The sequence below is a fragment of the Pterocles gutturalis genome, unplaced genomic scaffold, assembly GCF_000699245.1.
Source record: "Pterocles gutturalis isolate BGI_N339 unplaced genomic scaffold, ASM69924v1 scaffold31897, whole genome shotgun sequence".
In the NCBI taxonomy this organism is placed as follows: Eukaryota; Metazoa; Chordata; class Aves; order Pterocliformes; family Pteroclidae; genus Pterocles; species Pterocles gutturalis.
The window spans coordinates 220-16,995 of NW_010108834.1; the positions used below are offsets into that span (position 1 = coordinate 220).

Sequence of the window (16,776 nt, forward strand, 5' to 3'; positions counted from 1 at the left end):
TGTGGCTGTAGGGTGTTAAGACCAAAGCAAAGGGTAAATGTTCCGCTGCAGATGCGGCTATCGGTGCTTGTGCTCCCGGGAGCATCTCGGGAATGGCCGGACTAACGTGTCCCCCTGTTTGTCATCGAGATTTTACTTTTTTTAAGCTTTTACTGTATGCAGTTCTTTAGGCCTGACGGAGTCTATCACTGCTACTGTCCCTCTAGTTTGATAGCAATTGAATTAAAACGTTCTTTTTGTGAACCACTGCTTCTCAAGTTATTTGTTCTCTCTGCCTGATAGCTGTTACAAGGTTTATTTTTATCTCGTTTGCATTGGCCTAGCACTGAATGCTTTGTTTTCTACTCTGTTAAGACCTGTATCTCATCCCTGAGTTGGTGAGGTGCGTTTATCCTCTTTGGGAGATGGTGAACTGAGACAATAAAGGTCAAATGTATTCAGGCGTGTGACTGTGCTGATTACTTGCATGACCTGTATATACCCTGCGTTACAGATACTTTTAAAATTTGTCTTAGTCACACATCTACATCATTAGGTGTCTTGATCCATTTAAAAACCTTTCCACATTATGGTGTACTTGCAGTCTTAGAGGAACATTATTTTTGGTAAAATAAGAAAGGAAAAGCCACTCTTACAAGTCCTCTACCAGTGCTCAAAATTTCCATTCTTTCATGGCTCTAACTTTTTTTTTTCTTCTCTTAGGAAGCCCTTACCAGCCGGTAATTGAAGCACTAGAAAACTATCCACAAAAGAAGTTCTACAATGTCTCAGAGCTTGGAGGCGCCAAGTATGGTAATGATCCTTTTACACTGTTTGCAATTAGGGTGGTACCAGCAGTAAACATTCACTGCGTACTGCTGTAAGATGTGAGGAGAGGCAGTCATGAATACGTGAGTTCTTAACAGGTGTATTTGAAAGCTTATAATTTTCCAGTCTGTTACTGCCTTGTGAAGTTGGAAGGGGATAACGCTTCATGTAGCCTTTTTTCAGTAAGGGAGAAAGTACAAGTGTTGCTGGAGTTTGCAGCAATGCTCCAAATCAGAATAATTTTTTTTAGTAAAGAGAAAGGAATTCTCTGTCACTTCATTTTTTCTATGTAGTCCTTCAAAAATAATGTTGGTTTTACCATGATTTTGTACTGCTGCTTGGTGTTCTAATTTCCATAAAGATTGGAGCAGCAGCAGATATTCCTGAAGATATTTGGAGAAGGACTCTAAAGAGACTAGAGTAAGTGTCTTTGTCTTCCAGTAGAAACTTCTGTGCATAAGTTGGAAGCCTCATAGTAACTACATATTAGCAAGATATTAAGTAAAATTTAGGCACATTGTGAGACAGCACTTGACAGCAAATCCAGCATCTGGAGTTGCTCATTGCATTTGTCACTAGAGCATTGATTTGGGGTTTTACCTGTTTGCCTTCTGCCTCGGGGCTTCTGGCTATAGTCTGACAATAAATGCCTGTTTAAGTTAATCAGATTACTAATGTAAATGGTAATTGATTTATTTGCCAATTTACTAAGGAGTATCTGATTTTCTAGTGTTTAAAACAGTATTCAGCTATGGGGAACATGGTATCTAGAAAAAGCTCAGAGTGATTTAGGACAGGGGGGGCGTTTGGAGATCTAGTCTGTCTTCTTGCTGGGACTAGAGCTAACTTGGAGAGCCTGGAGAGCCTCTCTCCAGTGAGCTCTGCAAATGTGCAAGGATGGAGATGTCACTGCCTCCCTTGATCCTGTGCCTAACCACCCACCCTGTGAACTCCTTTTTCCTTGTATCCAGTCACAGTGTCCCTTCCTGCGCCTTGTGCTTTTTTTTTTTGTCTTTTCATTGTGCACTTGTGAGAAGTCAGGCCATGTCTTCCCTGCAGTTCCTGTTAGGTTGTGGGTAGCTGTGGTCAGCTTGCTGAGCTTTCTCTTCTCAGGGTGAGCAAACCTGGGTCTCCAAATGGCTGCAGCAGCCCCATAACCCTCTCAGAAGGCCTTTTGCTAGATGTGATCTCATTTGTTGAGATCTGTATCCTGGGAGGCCAAAAACTACACACAGCATTGCAGATGTGAGCTTGCTAGTGTCCAGTAGAGAGAAGTAGTTACTTCTCCATAGCTGGTGGCTGCTAGGCAGCCTGTTAGACAGTTGGCTTTATCACTGGAGGAATGCACTGCGTATTATTTGCAATATAAGAAAAAGCAGAACAGTTTTCTTGTGGAAACTTGGCTTTTCAGTAAAGGGAGTGGTGGCACTGCAGCTGATAGACATGTTTTTGTGATGACATTCCTATTTATTTTGAGTTACTTGTCTAATTAGACAACAGTGGATGGTATCTGAGAAAGATGCACAATGAGAACAGAGTCAGCAAATCCTATAATAATAGTTTGGGGACAAACCTCTGGATTAGGTTGAGACCACCAAATCTAACTTTTTTTTGTTAAAACTTAATTCTTTCACCCTCTTCTTCCAACTAACGTTTTTATATTTCTCACTGTTCTCATACAGTCATTTGCCTGCTTGAATGGTGCTGAAAATAATGGGATTTGGGGAGAAATGTGAATAAATCTTAAATTTTTTTGTTTGCAGTGAATAGTGATAACTGCTTCTTTTTTCTCCTCACGCTTTTTTCATTCTTGTTTCCAGTTCTCTAAACTTTCTTGTGCCAGAAAGCTGCTTCTACTCAATTCTTTAATCCAGATCAGTAACAAAATAACTAAAGTTGTATTTAGTAAAATGTCATTCTTCTTTGTATTTTATGAAATGTGTTTGATTTTAGGGCACATGGCAGAATAGTTTCTGGTCTTTGTATTGGTGTTTATTAAAAAAAAAAATATTCTGGCATTGGATCGTTTTGGCTTGATATCTCAAGTAGTGAAATGGTAAAATTTACAGTTAAATATTTTTGACTATTCTGACTGTTATTGCTTTTCACGTACTCTGATCACTAATCTCAGCTCTAGATTCCTCGCATCTCTCTCCTGCCAGCACAGCATACCTTCCTAAATGTCGCTGTGTTAACACAGTGCGGTCAGGCCATTGGTATCTTCCGTTCAAATCCCACGTGATAACTCATCTTCTCCAATGTATACATTATGCAGCTCCCTGTTCCATATTGTGGAATGAAGTACAAACCCAAAGGCAGCTGGAAAAGCAGGCCCTTGTAGCTCTCATCCTTCTAAATCCCTAGCAAAGTGGAATTCTTTAGAAATGTGAGATTGTAGTTTTTTTAAGAACCAGGTAAGTGGAAGGTGGTGTTCTAATTAAGTCAGTCACTGTGCTTTACCCTAGATACTCTGCCTTATTCCATACGAGTGTTGTTTGAATCCAGTGTCCGTAACTGCGATGGCTTCTTAGTGAAAGAAACAGATGCTATGAACATCTTGGACTGGAAAACAAAACAGAATAATGTTGAAGTGCCCTTCTGTCCTGCCAGAGTTGTTCTTCAAGACTTTACGTAAGTGTGTGTGTGCGCCAAAACCACTGAAATAATCTGTGTAAATGCACTGAGTTGGATGTACAGTTCTTGGGCTTGAAGATAAACGGCACCTCACTGATACTGCAGTATGGCTTTGTCTCAAACCCGTGCCCTGCTGCTATTCATCAGATTCCTTGTGGTCATTACACGTGGTGCAAGGTTTGGAGTTGTTCCATAGGGTACCCCGGTTTTAGTGCAGGTTGGCAAGGCCAAAGCTGTTGGCCTACAGGGAACGCTTTACAGGAGAAGAGCCCAAACACAAATGGCAGCGGTGACATTTTGGCTGTAGCCAGGTGGCTGGTGATTCATTGAAATATATAGAATTCTTGCTTGAGATGACTGGAGATTAAATATTGCTTACTCCACAACTATAGGCCATCCAGCTGAATCCATGAATAATGCATATATTTAAAGAGAAGTCTCTTAGGATATTAACTTTCTTTGTGATTTGAGTGTGGTGTAGCTAAAAGGGTAGTCCTTCAGCAATTTGCAAATATTAAATTTGTTTGTCTGACTGATTAACAATATATTTATCAAGAAGTGAGATAAAGGAATTGTGAAGTTACTAATAAAAATGAGATGACTTTGCTTGCTAAGCAGAAGTTATGAAGATTTATATAGTACTGTGTTATAAAAACACTGTCCTCAAATTTTGTCCTTCAGGTACGCTTATCTATGTAATGGCAACAAGCATGTTTTTGTAAAATGCTATGAGCTTCAGAAATGGCTGGCTCTGTAAGAAAAGTACTAATACACGCTAAGGTGTTGAAGTGTATAGTGCAAATGTTGTTTACATAGCAAGGTTCTACTGTAAAGGTAATAAATACCTAAAAATTAGTTTTGTAGTAAAGTACCGTTGCACTTCAGAAGCATAGCAGAACAAAAGAGAAATGTAATTCTCTTTAAGATGTTCCTGTGTTCTTGTTTGGTATGTTGTCTTCAAATATGCTGTTGCTTGTTGTGAATGTGTACCAACTCCATTAACTTTTAAAAATGTTTCAAGTTCTTTAAAATTTAGAGAATAGACTAGTAGGAGTCTATTATCTGAAATAGAGCTTAGGTAAATCTAGACTTAAAGTTAAAATTGAAAAGCAACTTGTATGTTTTAGTGAGTTAACGTCTCATGATGTTATACTATTTTGTTTTTCTGTCTGTTAGTGGAATTCCAGCAATGGTGGATTTTGCTGCCATGAGGGAAGCTGTGAGAAATGCTGGAGGAGATCCTGCGAAAGTCAATCCTGCCTGCCCAACTGATCTCACTGTTGACCATTCTCTGCAGATTGATTTCAGCAAATGGTAACGTACCTCTTTTTTTTGATGAACTGTACATTTTTGGCTGATGCTGAACTCTGGATTCATTCTGGTCTTGGTACTGGCCCATCAAATCATTTGTCATGCGTGGATCCCCGAAACTACACCTGATGGTATCTGAAAGAGGGCTGGTTAGAAACATATGCAGTAACACTCTTGAAAGAGAGAAAGAGTGGTTGTGAGAGGTTATGGATGAAGCTGACCAACAACCCAAATTCTGGGCAAGAGATCACTGAAATAACTGGATCTGTCATAGTTTCCAGAAAATAGGATGTCTTAAGAGAGTGAGGCAGATGGAGTTTGTGATTTTGCTTTGCCTGGGTTGTACTCTTTAAATAAAACTTTTTTTACAATGTGACTGGCTTGTCACAGCTCCAGCAGAGCGACTTGGAATCCTGCTGGACATACTGAAAGACTGTCATTTCAGCCAATAGCTTATGATTTATTTTTGCCTTTTTTGGGCCTGGGTTTTACAACAGATTGAAAAAGGCTGCATGTATTTGCAGAGAGAGAAGTGTGCTTGTCGGAGTCTGGAAAGAGTATTGAGACTGGAAAACTGACAGCCTGGTTTTCCTTTTCTGATAAGCAGTAATGAGATGAGAACAGCCTGGGGCTGCCACATCATCCTGCAAAAGAGGAAAAACTCACGTTTTGTTCAGTGCTTGCTGAAGTATACACTATGTAAATAATGCAGCTCCCCTGCTCCTTCTCCCTCTGTCATGGAGCCTTTCCAGCTCACACAGAATTGTGTGAATTGCTCAAGCTCTTGGGGAGTTTAAAAGAGCATGGGCAAAAAGCCTGTGGTCACATGGAGGGGTGTGTACGAGTCATTTCTGTAGACCTTCCAGAGACATAAAAGATTGCAGTTTGGTTACTATAAGAAGAGCAAGAAGCTGCAAATCATGAGTTGTTGCCTATGTTTTGTTTCAGCTCTGTGGTCTGTGTGTTCTTGTGTCTGGAGGGACAGCTGATCCCATTGCAATTAGGCTAGCCTAGAATTATCAGAAGGACCAAGTGTTGGCAAGAGGTCTCAACATGCTGCTTTGTAATGATAAATCCGACTTCTGTAGTTTCACTTTTGGAAAGCTTACAGGATCTCAGCAGCTGCTGGCCTATGATAAGAAACCCTTGGCTACAGGATGGTTTGTGCCTCTTCTATTCTATTCTATCTCCTGCTGATCAGAGGCTCCTGGGCTCGGGTGGGATTTAGACACGGTATCCTCTGAGGCCATGCAATATCCTGCAGTTCGATAACCAAGTATCTTTCTGTGTTACTAAAGCAGAAGAAAGCAGTGACTTTAATTACAAATCCATGATTTGGTAGATGTTGAGAGGTGAAAAGTCATTCGTTTTTCACAACAAGCTTTCTTTGCTCTCATGTGAAGACTGAATACTGTTCAAGGGTAGCTTGCTATATGAACTTTATTTTTAAAAGAAAAGAAACTTTTTTGACTTACTTCTGACTTGAATGAAATCATAAAGTTTTGTTTCTTTCCTTGAGAAAGCTTTGTCTGTAATCATTCCTCTGTGCATTTAACAAAACCTATACAGTACAATCCTAAAAAAAGAGACATGTTCAGGATGCCCTCCATTTGGATGAGGCTCTGCCTGCACCTTTGAAGTTTAAATCCTGCTAACATTGGTTATAAAGATTTCTGGCCTGGTTGTGAGCAAGTTGAAGGAGTTGTTTATTTGGTGTTAATCTTTCAGGCAGTCCAGTTCTGTTCACTTCTTAGTACGCTACATTAGTTAACTAAGCTTATGCAGTGGTAGTTCACTTTGCAACAGGATTATAGTATAACAGTTTTTTTCAGATAATACTTTATCATCTGTTGAAGGGGTTGCGAATAAACAAAAAAGCGACATTCCTAATGTCTGAATTATTCTTCTATTTGATGTTAACAGTGCAATACAGAATGCTCCAAATCCTGGAGGTGGTGAGTCACAGAAGCCGATGGCAAAGCTTTCTCCACTTAAAGCACAGCCTCGGAAGCTGCCTTGCAGGGGTCAGACTGGCTGCAAAGGGCCATGTAGCGCTGGAGAGACAAGTCGCAACTCAGGACAATTTTCTGCGCAGATTGAGAACACACCTATCCTGTGTCCTTTCCATCTTCAGCCAGTGCCTGAGTATGAAAGCTTTCTTTTTTTTTAAAATTATTTGCACCCTTCTGTGTTGTGAAGCACTGCGTGTGACTGTTCATAGAGATGTGATTTTTTTTTTTTTCGGCAAGCATCCTTCTGTGCTGTTCTTCACATGTGTGCTAGACAGGTTTCAGCATCTAGAAGAAGGTCTGATGTCACGCATTTGAATTAGTCTACATTAAACTTTTTAAAAGAAGGGCTTTACTAAACACAATGCAGATGGCCAACTGTGTGACTCATGGCTGTGATTTTTTTTAATTAAATTTTGAGACTTCCCTTGTTTCTTTACAAGGACAACAAAGCATGGGAGTAATCCTCTGTATGTTGCAAAGTAAACCTCAATGAATGAATCAATGAAACACTGATTTATTTCTGAAAGTAAATTTTAGTTTTTCTTTGAGAACTTTTCAAAAGTCTCTGGCTCTTAAAGAAGACCTAAGAACTAGCCTATACATCATCCCCCAGCTTCTACAGAATCCCACAGTCCATCTGTCATTGAGTTGAAATTCAGTGAATATCCTGCCTGTATGGAATGGCCCAGGGGAACCGTGTCTGTCTGCCTTTTCCAGATTTTCAGTATTATTACCAATGATTCCGTACCATTTGGTCTATGCCAATTACGTGTAATCATCCTCCTCTTTCTGCTGCCACCTCTTTTCTCTGATAGCCTGGTCAGATCCCTGTCTTCCTGTGCCTGACAGGTGTAGAATTGAAAAACTGATCAAATCTGTATCCCACAGTGATGTGATGCTGATTGTCTTGGTAATTTTATAGATGTGGAAATGTTCCTGTTCAGTATGGGGGTAGAAATGCAGAATTAGTGACGTTTTCAGCAATATTGATATTTCTGGCAGCAAAACAGCGGTGGTATTTATGAAGTTGTAGTGTGAATGATGACTATCCCTCTGGGCTTTGCAAAGCAGTGTCAGAAGGTCAGGAGCTGTACTGCAGAGGAGAAGGGGAAGGGTCATGATGTGAAATCCACCTCTAGAATACACCTCTCATATAAAAATGATAATATTATACAAAATACACCTCTTCCTTCCTTCTTGGTACAAGGCAAGCGTGTTCCCTTCCTTGTCCACCTTCTCAAAGCAGAATTTATTCCTCTTAAATTGTGGATTACTCCTTTATAATGGATATCAGTAGCTCAATAAATAATGCTTGTTAAGAAAAGATGGGTCATTTTATGAGACTGTACCAGTGAGTACTTGTGAAGAAAAACATTGTGGCTTGGAGGCAAAAAGTACAGAAATGGAGGATAGTTAAAATTGCCCTGGTGTTCTGTTCAGCTACTAAAGGGCTAGGACTGAACGTGGAAGGTGGTTTTTACAGGAACTAGCGAACATGTTTGTTCTCTACTGAAATTAAATTTTGAGTTGTGCAACCTGTAAGAGTACTGATCAGGAAACAAAAAGCTTCTGTGTATTGTAGTACGCACTGGGAATAGATCTCTTAAAATGAGTATTTCTAAAATCAAATGCTTTAGGCAAACTTACCTAGAATAAACATATTCTCAAGCACAGCACAGATGAAATCAGTTTTCACTGTTTACAGAAAGCTTGCTGCAAGGAAGGAATTATCTTTGTTCTAATAAACCACTTCAAAAGTTGCTGCAGGTTTAAATGCATCTTTCATCACACAAGCAAAAATAACAACTTGGTCTTCTGTAATTTGAAATTAATTATGACAGTGCTTATAAACTTGTATCTTCCTAGGCCTGAGACAGTACTGAAAAATCAAGAGATGGAATTTGGCAGAAATAGAGAGAGGCTTCAGTTTTTTAAGGTATGTCTGTGTACCTGTGGGCTTTGTATGGTGTTTTAGGAGCTTGCTCCATTTGCCTACCAGTGTTCAGATTTAGATAATAAATGAGATTTCATCTTTTGGAAATGTCAGATTCTCAGATCTCTAATATGGGAGCAGAAAATTGTCTAATGACACGGCTAGTGACTTTGAATCTAAAAATTGTTAGGCAGCAGAGGTTTTAAAACTAGGTGTTGCTTAAAGGGGAGAACTTTTTTTAGTTCTAACTTTGATTTGGTTCTTGTCAGCGTGAAGGTAGTGGACAGAGTTAGGTGTCTGTGAAGCACTCATCTTTTCAGTGCTTTTTAATGAGCTGGGTGCCTTAAGTCACAGTGAGTTTCTGGATAAAAGATTCATTTATCCACACTTCTGTTACACATCTCACTGCAGCTGGAAGTGTTGAACAGAGGCTGGTGTTGAGACAGTGCTGCTCTCAAAGGAGGCAGCAGTGCTTGTAAACTCGGTTTTAGTGGAAGTCTTGTGTGGTTAACATCAGCTGCTTTGTTGCTAGCCAGGGATCTGCAACATTGGTATTTGATCCTCATCCACAATTTAACATGGTTTAGGAATCTGATGCAATGGTCTAAAGATCTTCCCATGTAGGTACACTAGGTTTCCTTCTTAAAGTTGCAAATTAGCTTTTGCATTATTAAAGAAAGAAACTAAGCTGAGTCTTGTTAAAGCTTTCATGTCAGCTGTTCTAACTCTACCATCCTGAGTTTGCATGTAGCAAGACGCTTTCCTAAGTTGCATCTTGCTCTCATCCAGGGGTGTAAAACCTAAACTAAATTCTGCTATAAACACAAGTGCTTAGGTTCTGTAGTCTAAATGCTAGCCTTAGCTGTGCGTGAAATTAGTTGTGTGAAATGGAAGGTAAGAGACTTACGCAGCCCTGCTTTGAAGGGTGGGTACGAATTATTGATTCAGAAACTGAATGGATGGTTTTGTTGATGATTAAGTATGTATAGAATCCAAGGGGATCACATATCTCTGTGTGACAAATGAGCAAAAGCCACTTCCATAAATAGCAACTACTGCTTTACTGCATATTGGTTTTGTCTTTTTAGTTGTGTTCTAAGAACTGAATATACCTTTGAAAAAATGCAACTCTTTTTGTTTTTTCTCATTTTGGAAAAATTACAGTGGAGTTCAAAGGTTTTCAAGAATATTTCCATAATTCCACCCGAGACTGGAATGGCACACCAAGTTAACTTGGAATATTTGTCAAGAGTTGTTTTTGAAGTTAAAGATTTCCTATATCCAGATAGTGTGGTTGGCACAGATTCTCATACAACCATGGTAAATGGCTTGGGTATCTTGGGCTGGGGTAAGTATGCTAAGAATAACTTGATAGCACGTTGAAAGGCATACTAAAACATTACTAAGAAATACTTTCTTCCACTGGATATTTCTTTCTCAAGAAGAGCAATCTGTCTTGAATTATTCTTCAGAATGTTTTTTGTCTAAAAGTAATCTCAACTAACATTTCTTCCCATCAAGAAACTGCAGTTTGTGATTTAAAGATAAAATAGCAAATAAGCAATGGATACTCAAATAAGCGCTCTTTGTACATGCACTGTAACACTCGTACGAAGGTTTATTTTCTCTTGGACGGTTAAGTTTAGTTAAAGTATTTTCTGGTTGAGAGTGCAGTCGTAAGTTCAGCAGTAGTCTCGCTTGATTTTATTTTTCACATACAAATTTTTAACAGAACTTCTACATTTTCTTGCTGTAGCCTTTAGGCTTAATAGGAAGGGGTTTATTAATTTTTAAGACCTCAAAATATTTAGTGTTGGTTACTTAAATGTATGAAAAGCAACATAATATTCTCCTTCCAGGTGTTGGAGGGATTGAAACAGAAGCAGTGATGCTGGGGATGCCGGTTACTCTCACTTTGCCTGAGGTGGTTGGGTGTCAGCTGACAGGCACAGCCAGCCCGCTTGCTACATCCATAGACATTGTTCTGAACATCACAAAGGTAAGAGTTCAACGCCTTTTCAAACAAAGCAAAGTTTGTAGCAAGTTCTACCAGTGGTTTGAGAGCTGAATTAAGTGCCGGGAGTATTTTTAGTATACCTTTAATCATGGTAATGCAGGAAGTTCCACATAATTGTAACCATTTTTATTTAGTAGTATTACAAAGTAGTGGTCTTTTAGTGGTCTTTTTCTTTTCCCTTTATAGTGGTTTATTTACAAGCCCTCTTTAACTAAAAAAATAATTTTTAAAAAAAGTATGTGTGCAGGGTTGGGGGCAGGGGAGGGAAGCCTTGTTTTCCATTTTTCTCCTGCTGACAACGTGTAGGCTTCTTCTCTAGCTCAAACTTTTTCTGGGCACCCTTTTTGTTCTAAAATATTCCTGCAAGACACGTGGCCTAGCTATGGTTGTAAGCTAGTGCAACTCAAGAATGTATTTTCTGAAGACAGGGTTTTGCCAGGGTGGCGTAAGCTGTCACTGTTGTTGTAAGTGAAGAGCTGGTGTCAAAGCATTGAAGAGCTGTGATTGCTTTGAAAATACTTTCTTCTTTCTGGCATGATGTTTTAAGAAGGATGTAGCTGTTCTTGACTAGGAAATCTGGAGAACTCAGTTGGAGAAGGAGGTGTGTTTTATTACAGCAGCTTCCAGTGTGGATTTTTAGAAGCCACTATGTTAATGGGGCTTGGGTTTTTCATGCAAACATGGGCCTTAAGTTTTCAGCTTTCTGTTTTAAATGTCATGATGTGATAATTGCGAATCATTGCAACAAACATGGCTTGCATTGTACATCTTCACCTAACAAATGTTGTTGTGTGCTCTTTTAAACAGCATCTTAGGCAAGCTGATGTCGCTGGAAAATTTGTCGAGTTTTTTGGGAGTGGAGTTTCCCAGCTGTCTGTAGCAGACCGAACCACAATAGCAAATATGTGTCCTGAATATGGTGCTATTCTGAGCTTTTTCCCTGTTGATAATGTGACATTAAAGCACTTAAAGCATACAGGTAAAGATGAAATTAAAGCAGTGATCCATTGTAATAGTGGTTTAGATATGTGACAGTACATTTTTTTTGCTTAAAACTCCGTAGATCTTGAACAGTGATTTTCTGCAGAGTTCTGATGTGGAGTTAATGTATAAACTCTGCTGTGCAGTAAGAGGCTGTCATGAGATCTACTTGGCTACAACTTTTATCCTGTAGAATCTCTTGCATCTGAGTAATACCTACCACATAAAATTGTCCCATACATATTTACTGTTGGCTAGTTTTTGGGATGGTTAGTATGCGGCAGTTGGGTCTGAGTTATTTACCTGCTTTATTGGCACAGTTGTTTTCTTGTGGCCTATTGTGTCTGCATGTATCCTGTGTATTTAAGTGAGGCTACAGGTTTTGTGTGCACAACACTGGCATGTGGTAGCTGACTTGCCCTCGAGGCTTGTGTCCTGTCTGGTTCATCTGTCTAGTACCTGATCTACTAACGTTATTTTTCAGTGTCCAGAGTCCTTGATTTTGAAAGCATATGTAAACCTTTAGAAGAAAAGTATTAAGAATGTTATAACTTACATTTTAAAAAGTGCATGGAATATAAGTCTTCTTAAAATGAAATGAATCCCTTGACCACCTGTAGTTTCCCTGCAAAATCAAAATCTAAAATGATTACCAGAAATAAGTGAAACTGCTAAACAAATCAACGTATTTGGTTCTTTTCACAATTTTTTTTTTCTTTGGAAGAGTGTTATTTTGCTGACACTTCAAGCTAGGCTAGAAGGATGTCCATTCCTTATCAAGCTACTGCAAATAGAAAAAGCCACAGGGTAACAGATATCAAAAAACCTCATTCACATTAGTAAGCCTTTCTGACACTGAAATCTGTCACTTAAATCCAAGTTAAACATTTTTAATTTAATAACAAACATGTTTTCTGTGGTCAGCAGAGCAAATGAAACACTTTCTAACAGCAGCCAGTCATGCTGGCTATTATCAGCTAAGAACGTGATCGATATGAAACAAGTAAATTTTAATAGAGAAAAACTTCATGAACTTCAGGGGCAAATGTGTAAATTTCATTAGTTACAGCAGCTAGAGTTGTAACAGCTTATTTTGTTCCTTGATATAAGAAGGGAAGTTAAGCTAATTAAAAAACCCTAAAACTTATTTTAATTTGTGTATCATTCCTGAGTAGCTGCTGGAGGTTGGGGCATCGAAGTGTGGTGTGCCTTGAAAAGTACTTTGGATGTTCAAGGACAAATCTGATATTCTTGTAACAGTCTTAATTTCTGTGAATTGTGTACTTTATTTACTTTTTTCCTGTGACTTCTCTCATATTTGAAATAACTTTCCTAAGGTTTTGACAAGGCCAAGCTTGAGGTCATGGAAGCATATCTTAAAGCTGTGAAGTTATTTAGAAATTATGAGAGTTCTTCCAGAGAACCTGAGTATTCCCAGGTATGCTTGTAATGACTTTTTTTCTGTATGTTTGAATCTTATAATAACTAACTACTGCTGATTCAGTGATTTTGTCTTCCAGTGTAATTTTCATTGCTTTAATAAAAGTTGCATTTATTGACACATAATTTTGAGAAGCAGAGTATCTTTGCACAAAATATAGAGGCAGTGGGGGAAGGAGGGGAAGTACAGTAATGTTCATGTCGGCTACCAGATCCGGAATTCCTGTAACGCTCAAGTGATCAGGTAAGTCTTATGGATGGTAGAAAAGTTAGGGGTGATGTTAAAACACGTGAAATAGATGAAGAGTCTTTTACAGTGAGCAGTCTTGAAAATGGAAGCCCAGAGTTTTAATGTCTCAGAACATTAAAATTTTAAACAAAAGAGGTCCTGGATGTCTCGAGTATATTCAGTGTAATGGTGGGCTGGGATTGATAATGCGTGCTTTTTCTTTGTTTCCTTTTTTTTTTTAGGTAGTGCAAATTAGTCTAAGTTCTATAATTCCGTATGTCAGTGGCCCCAAGAGGTCCCAAGACAGAGTGGCTGTCAATAACATGAAAAGTGACTTCCAAGCCTGCTTAAATGAAAAGGTTTGTACAGCTCATGGACTCTTCAGAAGGGTAGTTGCTGTAATCTATGTGAATAAATGTTGTGATATGTATTCCTTGCATACCTGCTGAGCGCTCCTTATTGCTATATAAACAGCTTATCCAATGAAACTCTTTTCTGGCTTGGCAAGTGTTCTGAGGAGAGTAGCTGGTGTGTTTTTCAGGAACATGAACTTCCAAAAATCCTTCATTTCAGTTCGATTGCTAGGGAGGAAAAACTTGATGTTAACTAATAAATAGCATAAGCTTGGGAAACACTTTCTCAGTTTCAGAGTTTTTTAAACAGCAATATTTTACTCAATTTCCAAAACAGAATTACCATAAGAAAAGAAAACTCATCGTATCTTAAAGGAGATGCAGAAAGACTTCCAAGATTTAGCTAATTGGTGTTCTGGGTTCTTAACTTAGCAAGCTTAACTTGACTTCACAGAGGAAATGTTTTTACTCTGAAGGAATATGCATAGGTATCTAGGAATGCAGCTGCAATCATTTTTTGTGTTTATCATTAAAGTTGAAGACTGGCAGCAGTATTAGAAACATACACACTTAGACACTGTAAAAATTCTTTCTGTTGCTTGGAGCATTTTTGGCTTGTGATGAGGTGTATAATACAGAAAGACAAGTTGTGCTGGAGAGAGAAGTCATGCTGGGTCACAGAATGGTTGAGGTTGAAAGGGTCCCCGGGAGGATGACTGAGTGCTGACGAGCTGGAGGGTGTGAAATGTTAATGACCTAGTCTGCTTCTAGTTATAAACCTCTTGCAATTAAAATCTTGGGTATGCTTCTAATTCAGAAGCAAGTATTGTTTACTATACTGAAGACAGGTACTTCTAAGGGTTTGTTCTTTCATGTATAGCAGGAACTGAGTGTGGGATCAGCTGTGCTTCTTGATTGGCATCTGTTCCCAACTGTTGCAAAGTTAAAGCAGTTGTGAAGAGAGGAGGATGAGAGCTCTGTAGATCTGGAGAGAGGCATGAACTGAGGGCTGCTTTTAAAATCTGTTCAAGGGTTCCTAATGGGACAGCTGGGTATTTTAAAATGAGGGTTCACTTGGTGTTGCTGTAATGTCATAGTTTCTGTGCTGTAATAACTGCTAACATGTATTTTTGTCATCTAGTCTGGTGTTAAGGGGTTTCAGATTGCAGCTGAGAAGCAGGATGACATTGTACCTGTTCAGTATGAAGGAAATGAATACAAGCTATCTCATGGCTGCATTGTCATTGCTGCGGTAATCAGTTGTACCAATAATTGTAATCCATCCGTCATGCTTGCTGCAGGTATGTTGTGACTAGTGACAACTAACTTGATCTTAATGGTGCTCCCATGTTTACACAGCCTTCACCTTCACTTCTGTAGGTTCTTTGTAATTATTTGACCTAAAGTTTTGAAACTGTGAACTTTGAGCCGTAAGCTTATGTATATTTGAAGGTTATATAACAAAAGTTACTTTTCAATAATACAGTGGCTAAATTTGTGTCATAAGGCAGTATTAACGATGGTAATTACAGTATATTTATGTTTGGTAGTATTTCAACAGGTAACCAGTTTCAGGGCTCTTTTCAAATGGGCGCACTTATTGGCACAGTTGATGCAGGCAGTTGACTCCGTCCTGGGTGATGGTGACTTGAGCTATAGTTAACCACAGAGTCTGGGCAGAAAATCCATATTGCTGGACAATTGCTCTGTGCCTTAGCCACTAGGGAAGGAGTACGCGCCCTACCTTCATAAGCTGCATACAATTTTCCCAGAACAGTTAATCCTCTGTCAGACCTTGCTCTCTTCTTTTGAGGTCCTTTGGCCAAGGCAAGCTTCCTTTTGAGGCTGTGTGGCCTGTATCAGAAGAAGAACAAATGGATTTGTACTGTCAGCTAGAACATGGGAAAGAGATGTTTGTTACAGAAAAGAATACGGGCATGTACGTTATGGGAGTGGGAACAAAAACCTGAATGGTATTTTTATGAGTTAAACTTTATTCAGGCAAGTAGTTGCTTTAATAATAAACTGAAGGTCTACTCATCCTCTGTTTTTTTAGTGCTTAGTGTAACTAAGGTAGCATCACTTAGATGTTCTTTTAAGGCCTGTACAAAACATAAGCTATCTCTCTTTTTGGTAGGACTCCTGGCCAAAAAAGCTGTTGAAGCTGGCCTAGTGGTTAAACCCTACATAAGAACAAGTTTATCACCAGGCAGTGGGATGGTTACACATTACCTCAGTTCCAGCGGAGTATTGCCATACCTCAGTAAGCTTGGGTGAGTTGTGACTTCCGACTGTATTTGTCATTTTAGAAAAATAGTACCTAAGGGCTTATGCAGGTTGATAAGTACGGTTGCTGTTTGCTTTGGGTTGGCTTGTTCTGAACTTACTAGATTGTCATTTTAACTACTTGCTGACTTAAAGCTGTGTTCTGCTCTTATTTTACTCCCACCTTAGAATTTACTGTGTGTACATCTCTACCTCATCTGAGCTCTGTTTTTTTCAGTAGTGATCTACTTAGTTGTAAGTGTCTTACAGGACAGGATGTACTTGTTTATAAAAGTGAAAACTGGGTATAAATTTGTCAGGACAGTCTGTACTAGTCTTTTCTTAACTGCTGCGGTCGTGGGTAATAAAAGAAAAATCTGTTTTGCTAATAAATTGCTTGTGATCATTCAGTGTGCTACCTGATTGCTTTCGTCCAATGTAGGTTTGAGGTTGTCGGTTATGGGTGTTCAACCTGTGTTGGAAACACTGCCCCCTTGCCAGAAGCCATCAGGAATGCAATAAAGCAGGTAAAGCTCTAAGGCTTGTTCAATACAAAAATATAGTTCTCACCCAGTTACGTGATAAAGAAATACAGTAATCTGTGCAAAATACACTTTATTGTTGGTTTGGTCTTTGCATGATGTTTTTGTGTATCTGCATGCCAGAGGGAGACCATGGCAATTCATTGCTGTGTAAAATAAACGTAATAGTATTTGTAGCATACAGGTATAAATTACAAGATAAATGCATAAGAGCTCATCTTATGGTGGGGACCAAGGAGGTAAATCCCTCCC

General features: G+C 39.0%; 1 protein-coding gene across 1 annotated transcript; it reads left to right on the plus strand.

The window, feature by feature from the left end:
• Nucleotides 1–702: 702 nt before the first annotated feature.
• IREB2 (iron-responsive element binding protein 2) lies at nt 703–16,545 on the plus strand (the record flags this gene model as incomplete). Its single annotated transcript, XM_010072774.1, is given in 13 exon segments — nt 703–792; nt 3,273–3,438; nt 4,618–4,755; nt 6,676–6,897; nt 8,631–8,700; nt 9,862–10,045; nt 10,557–10,696; nt 11,522–11,693; nt 13,033–13,133; nt 13,607–13,723; nt 14,859–15,018; nt 15,855–15,990; nt 16,425–16,545. Coding segments are annotated over 13 exon segments (1,817 nt in total), but the record flags the coding sequence as incomplete, so codon positions are not given.
• Nucleotides 16,546–16,776: the final 231 nt, after the last annotated feature.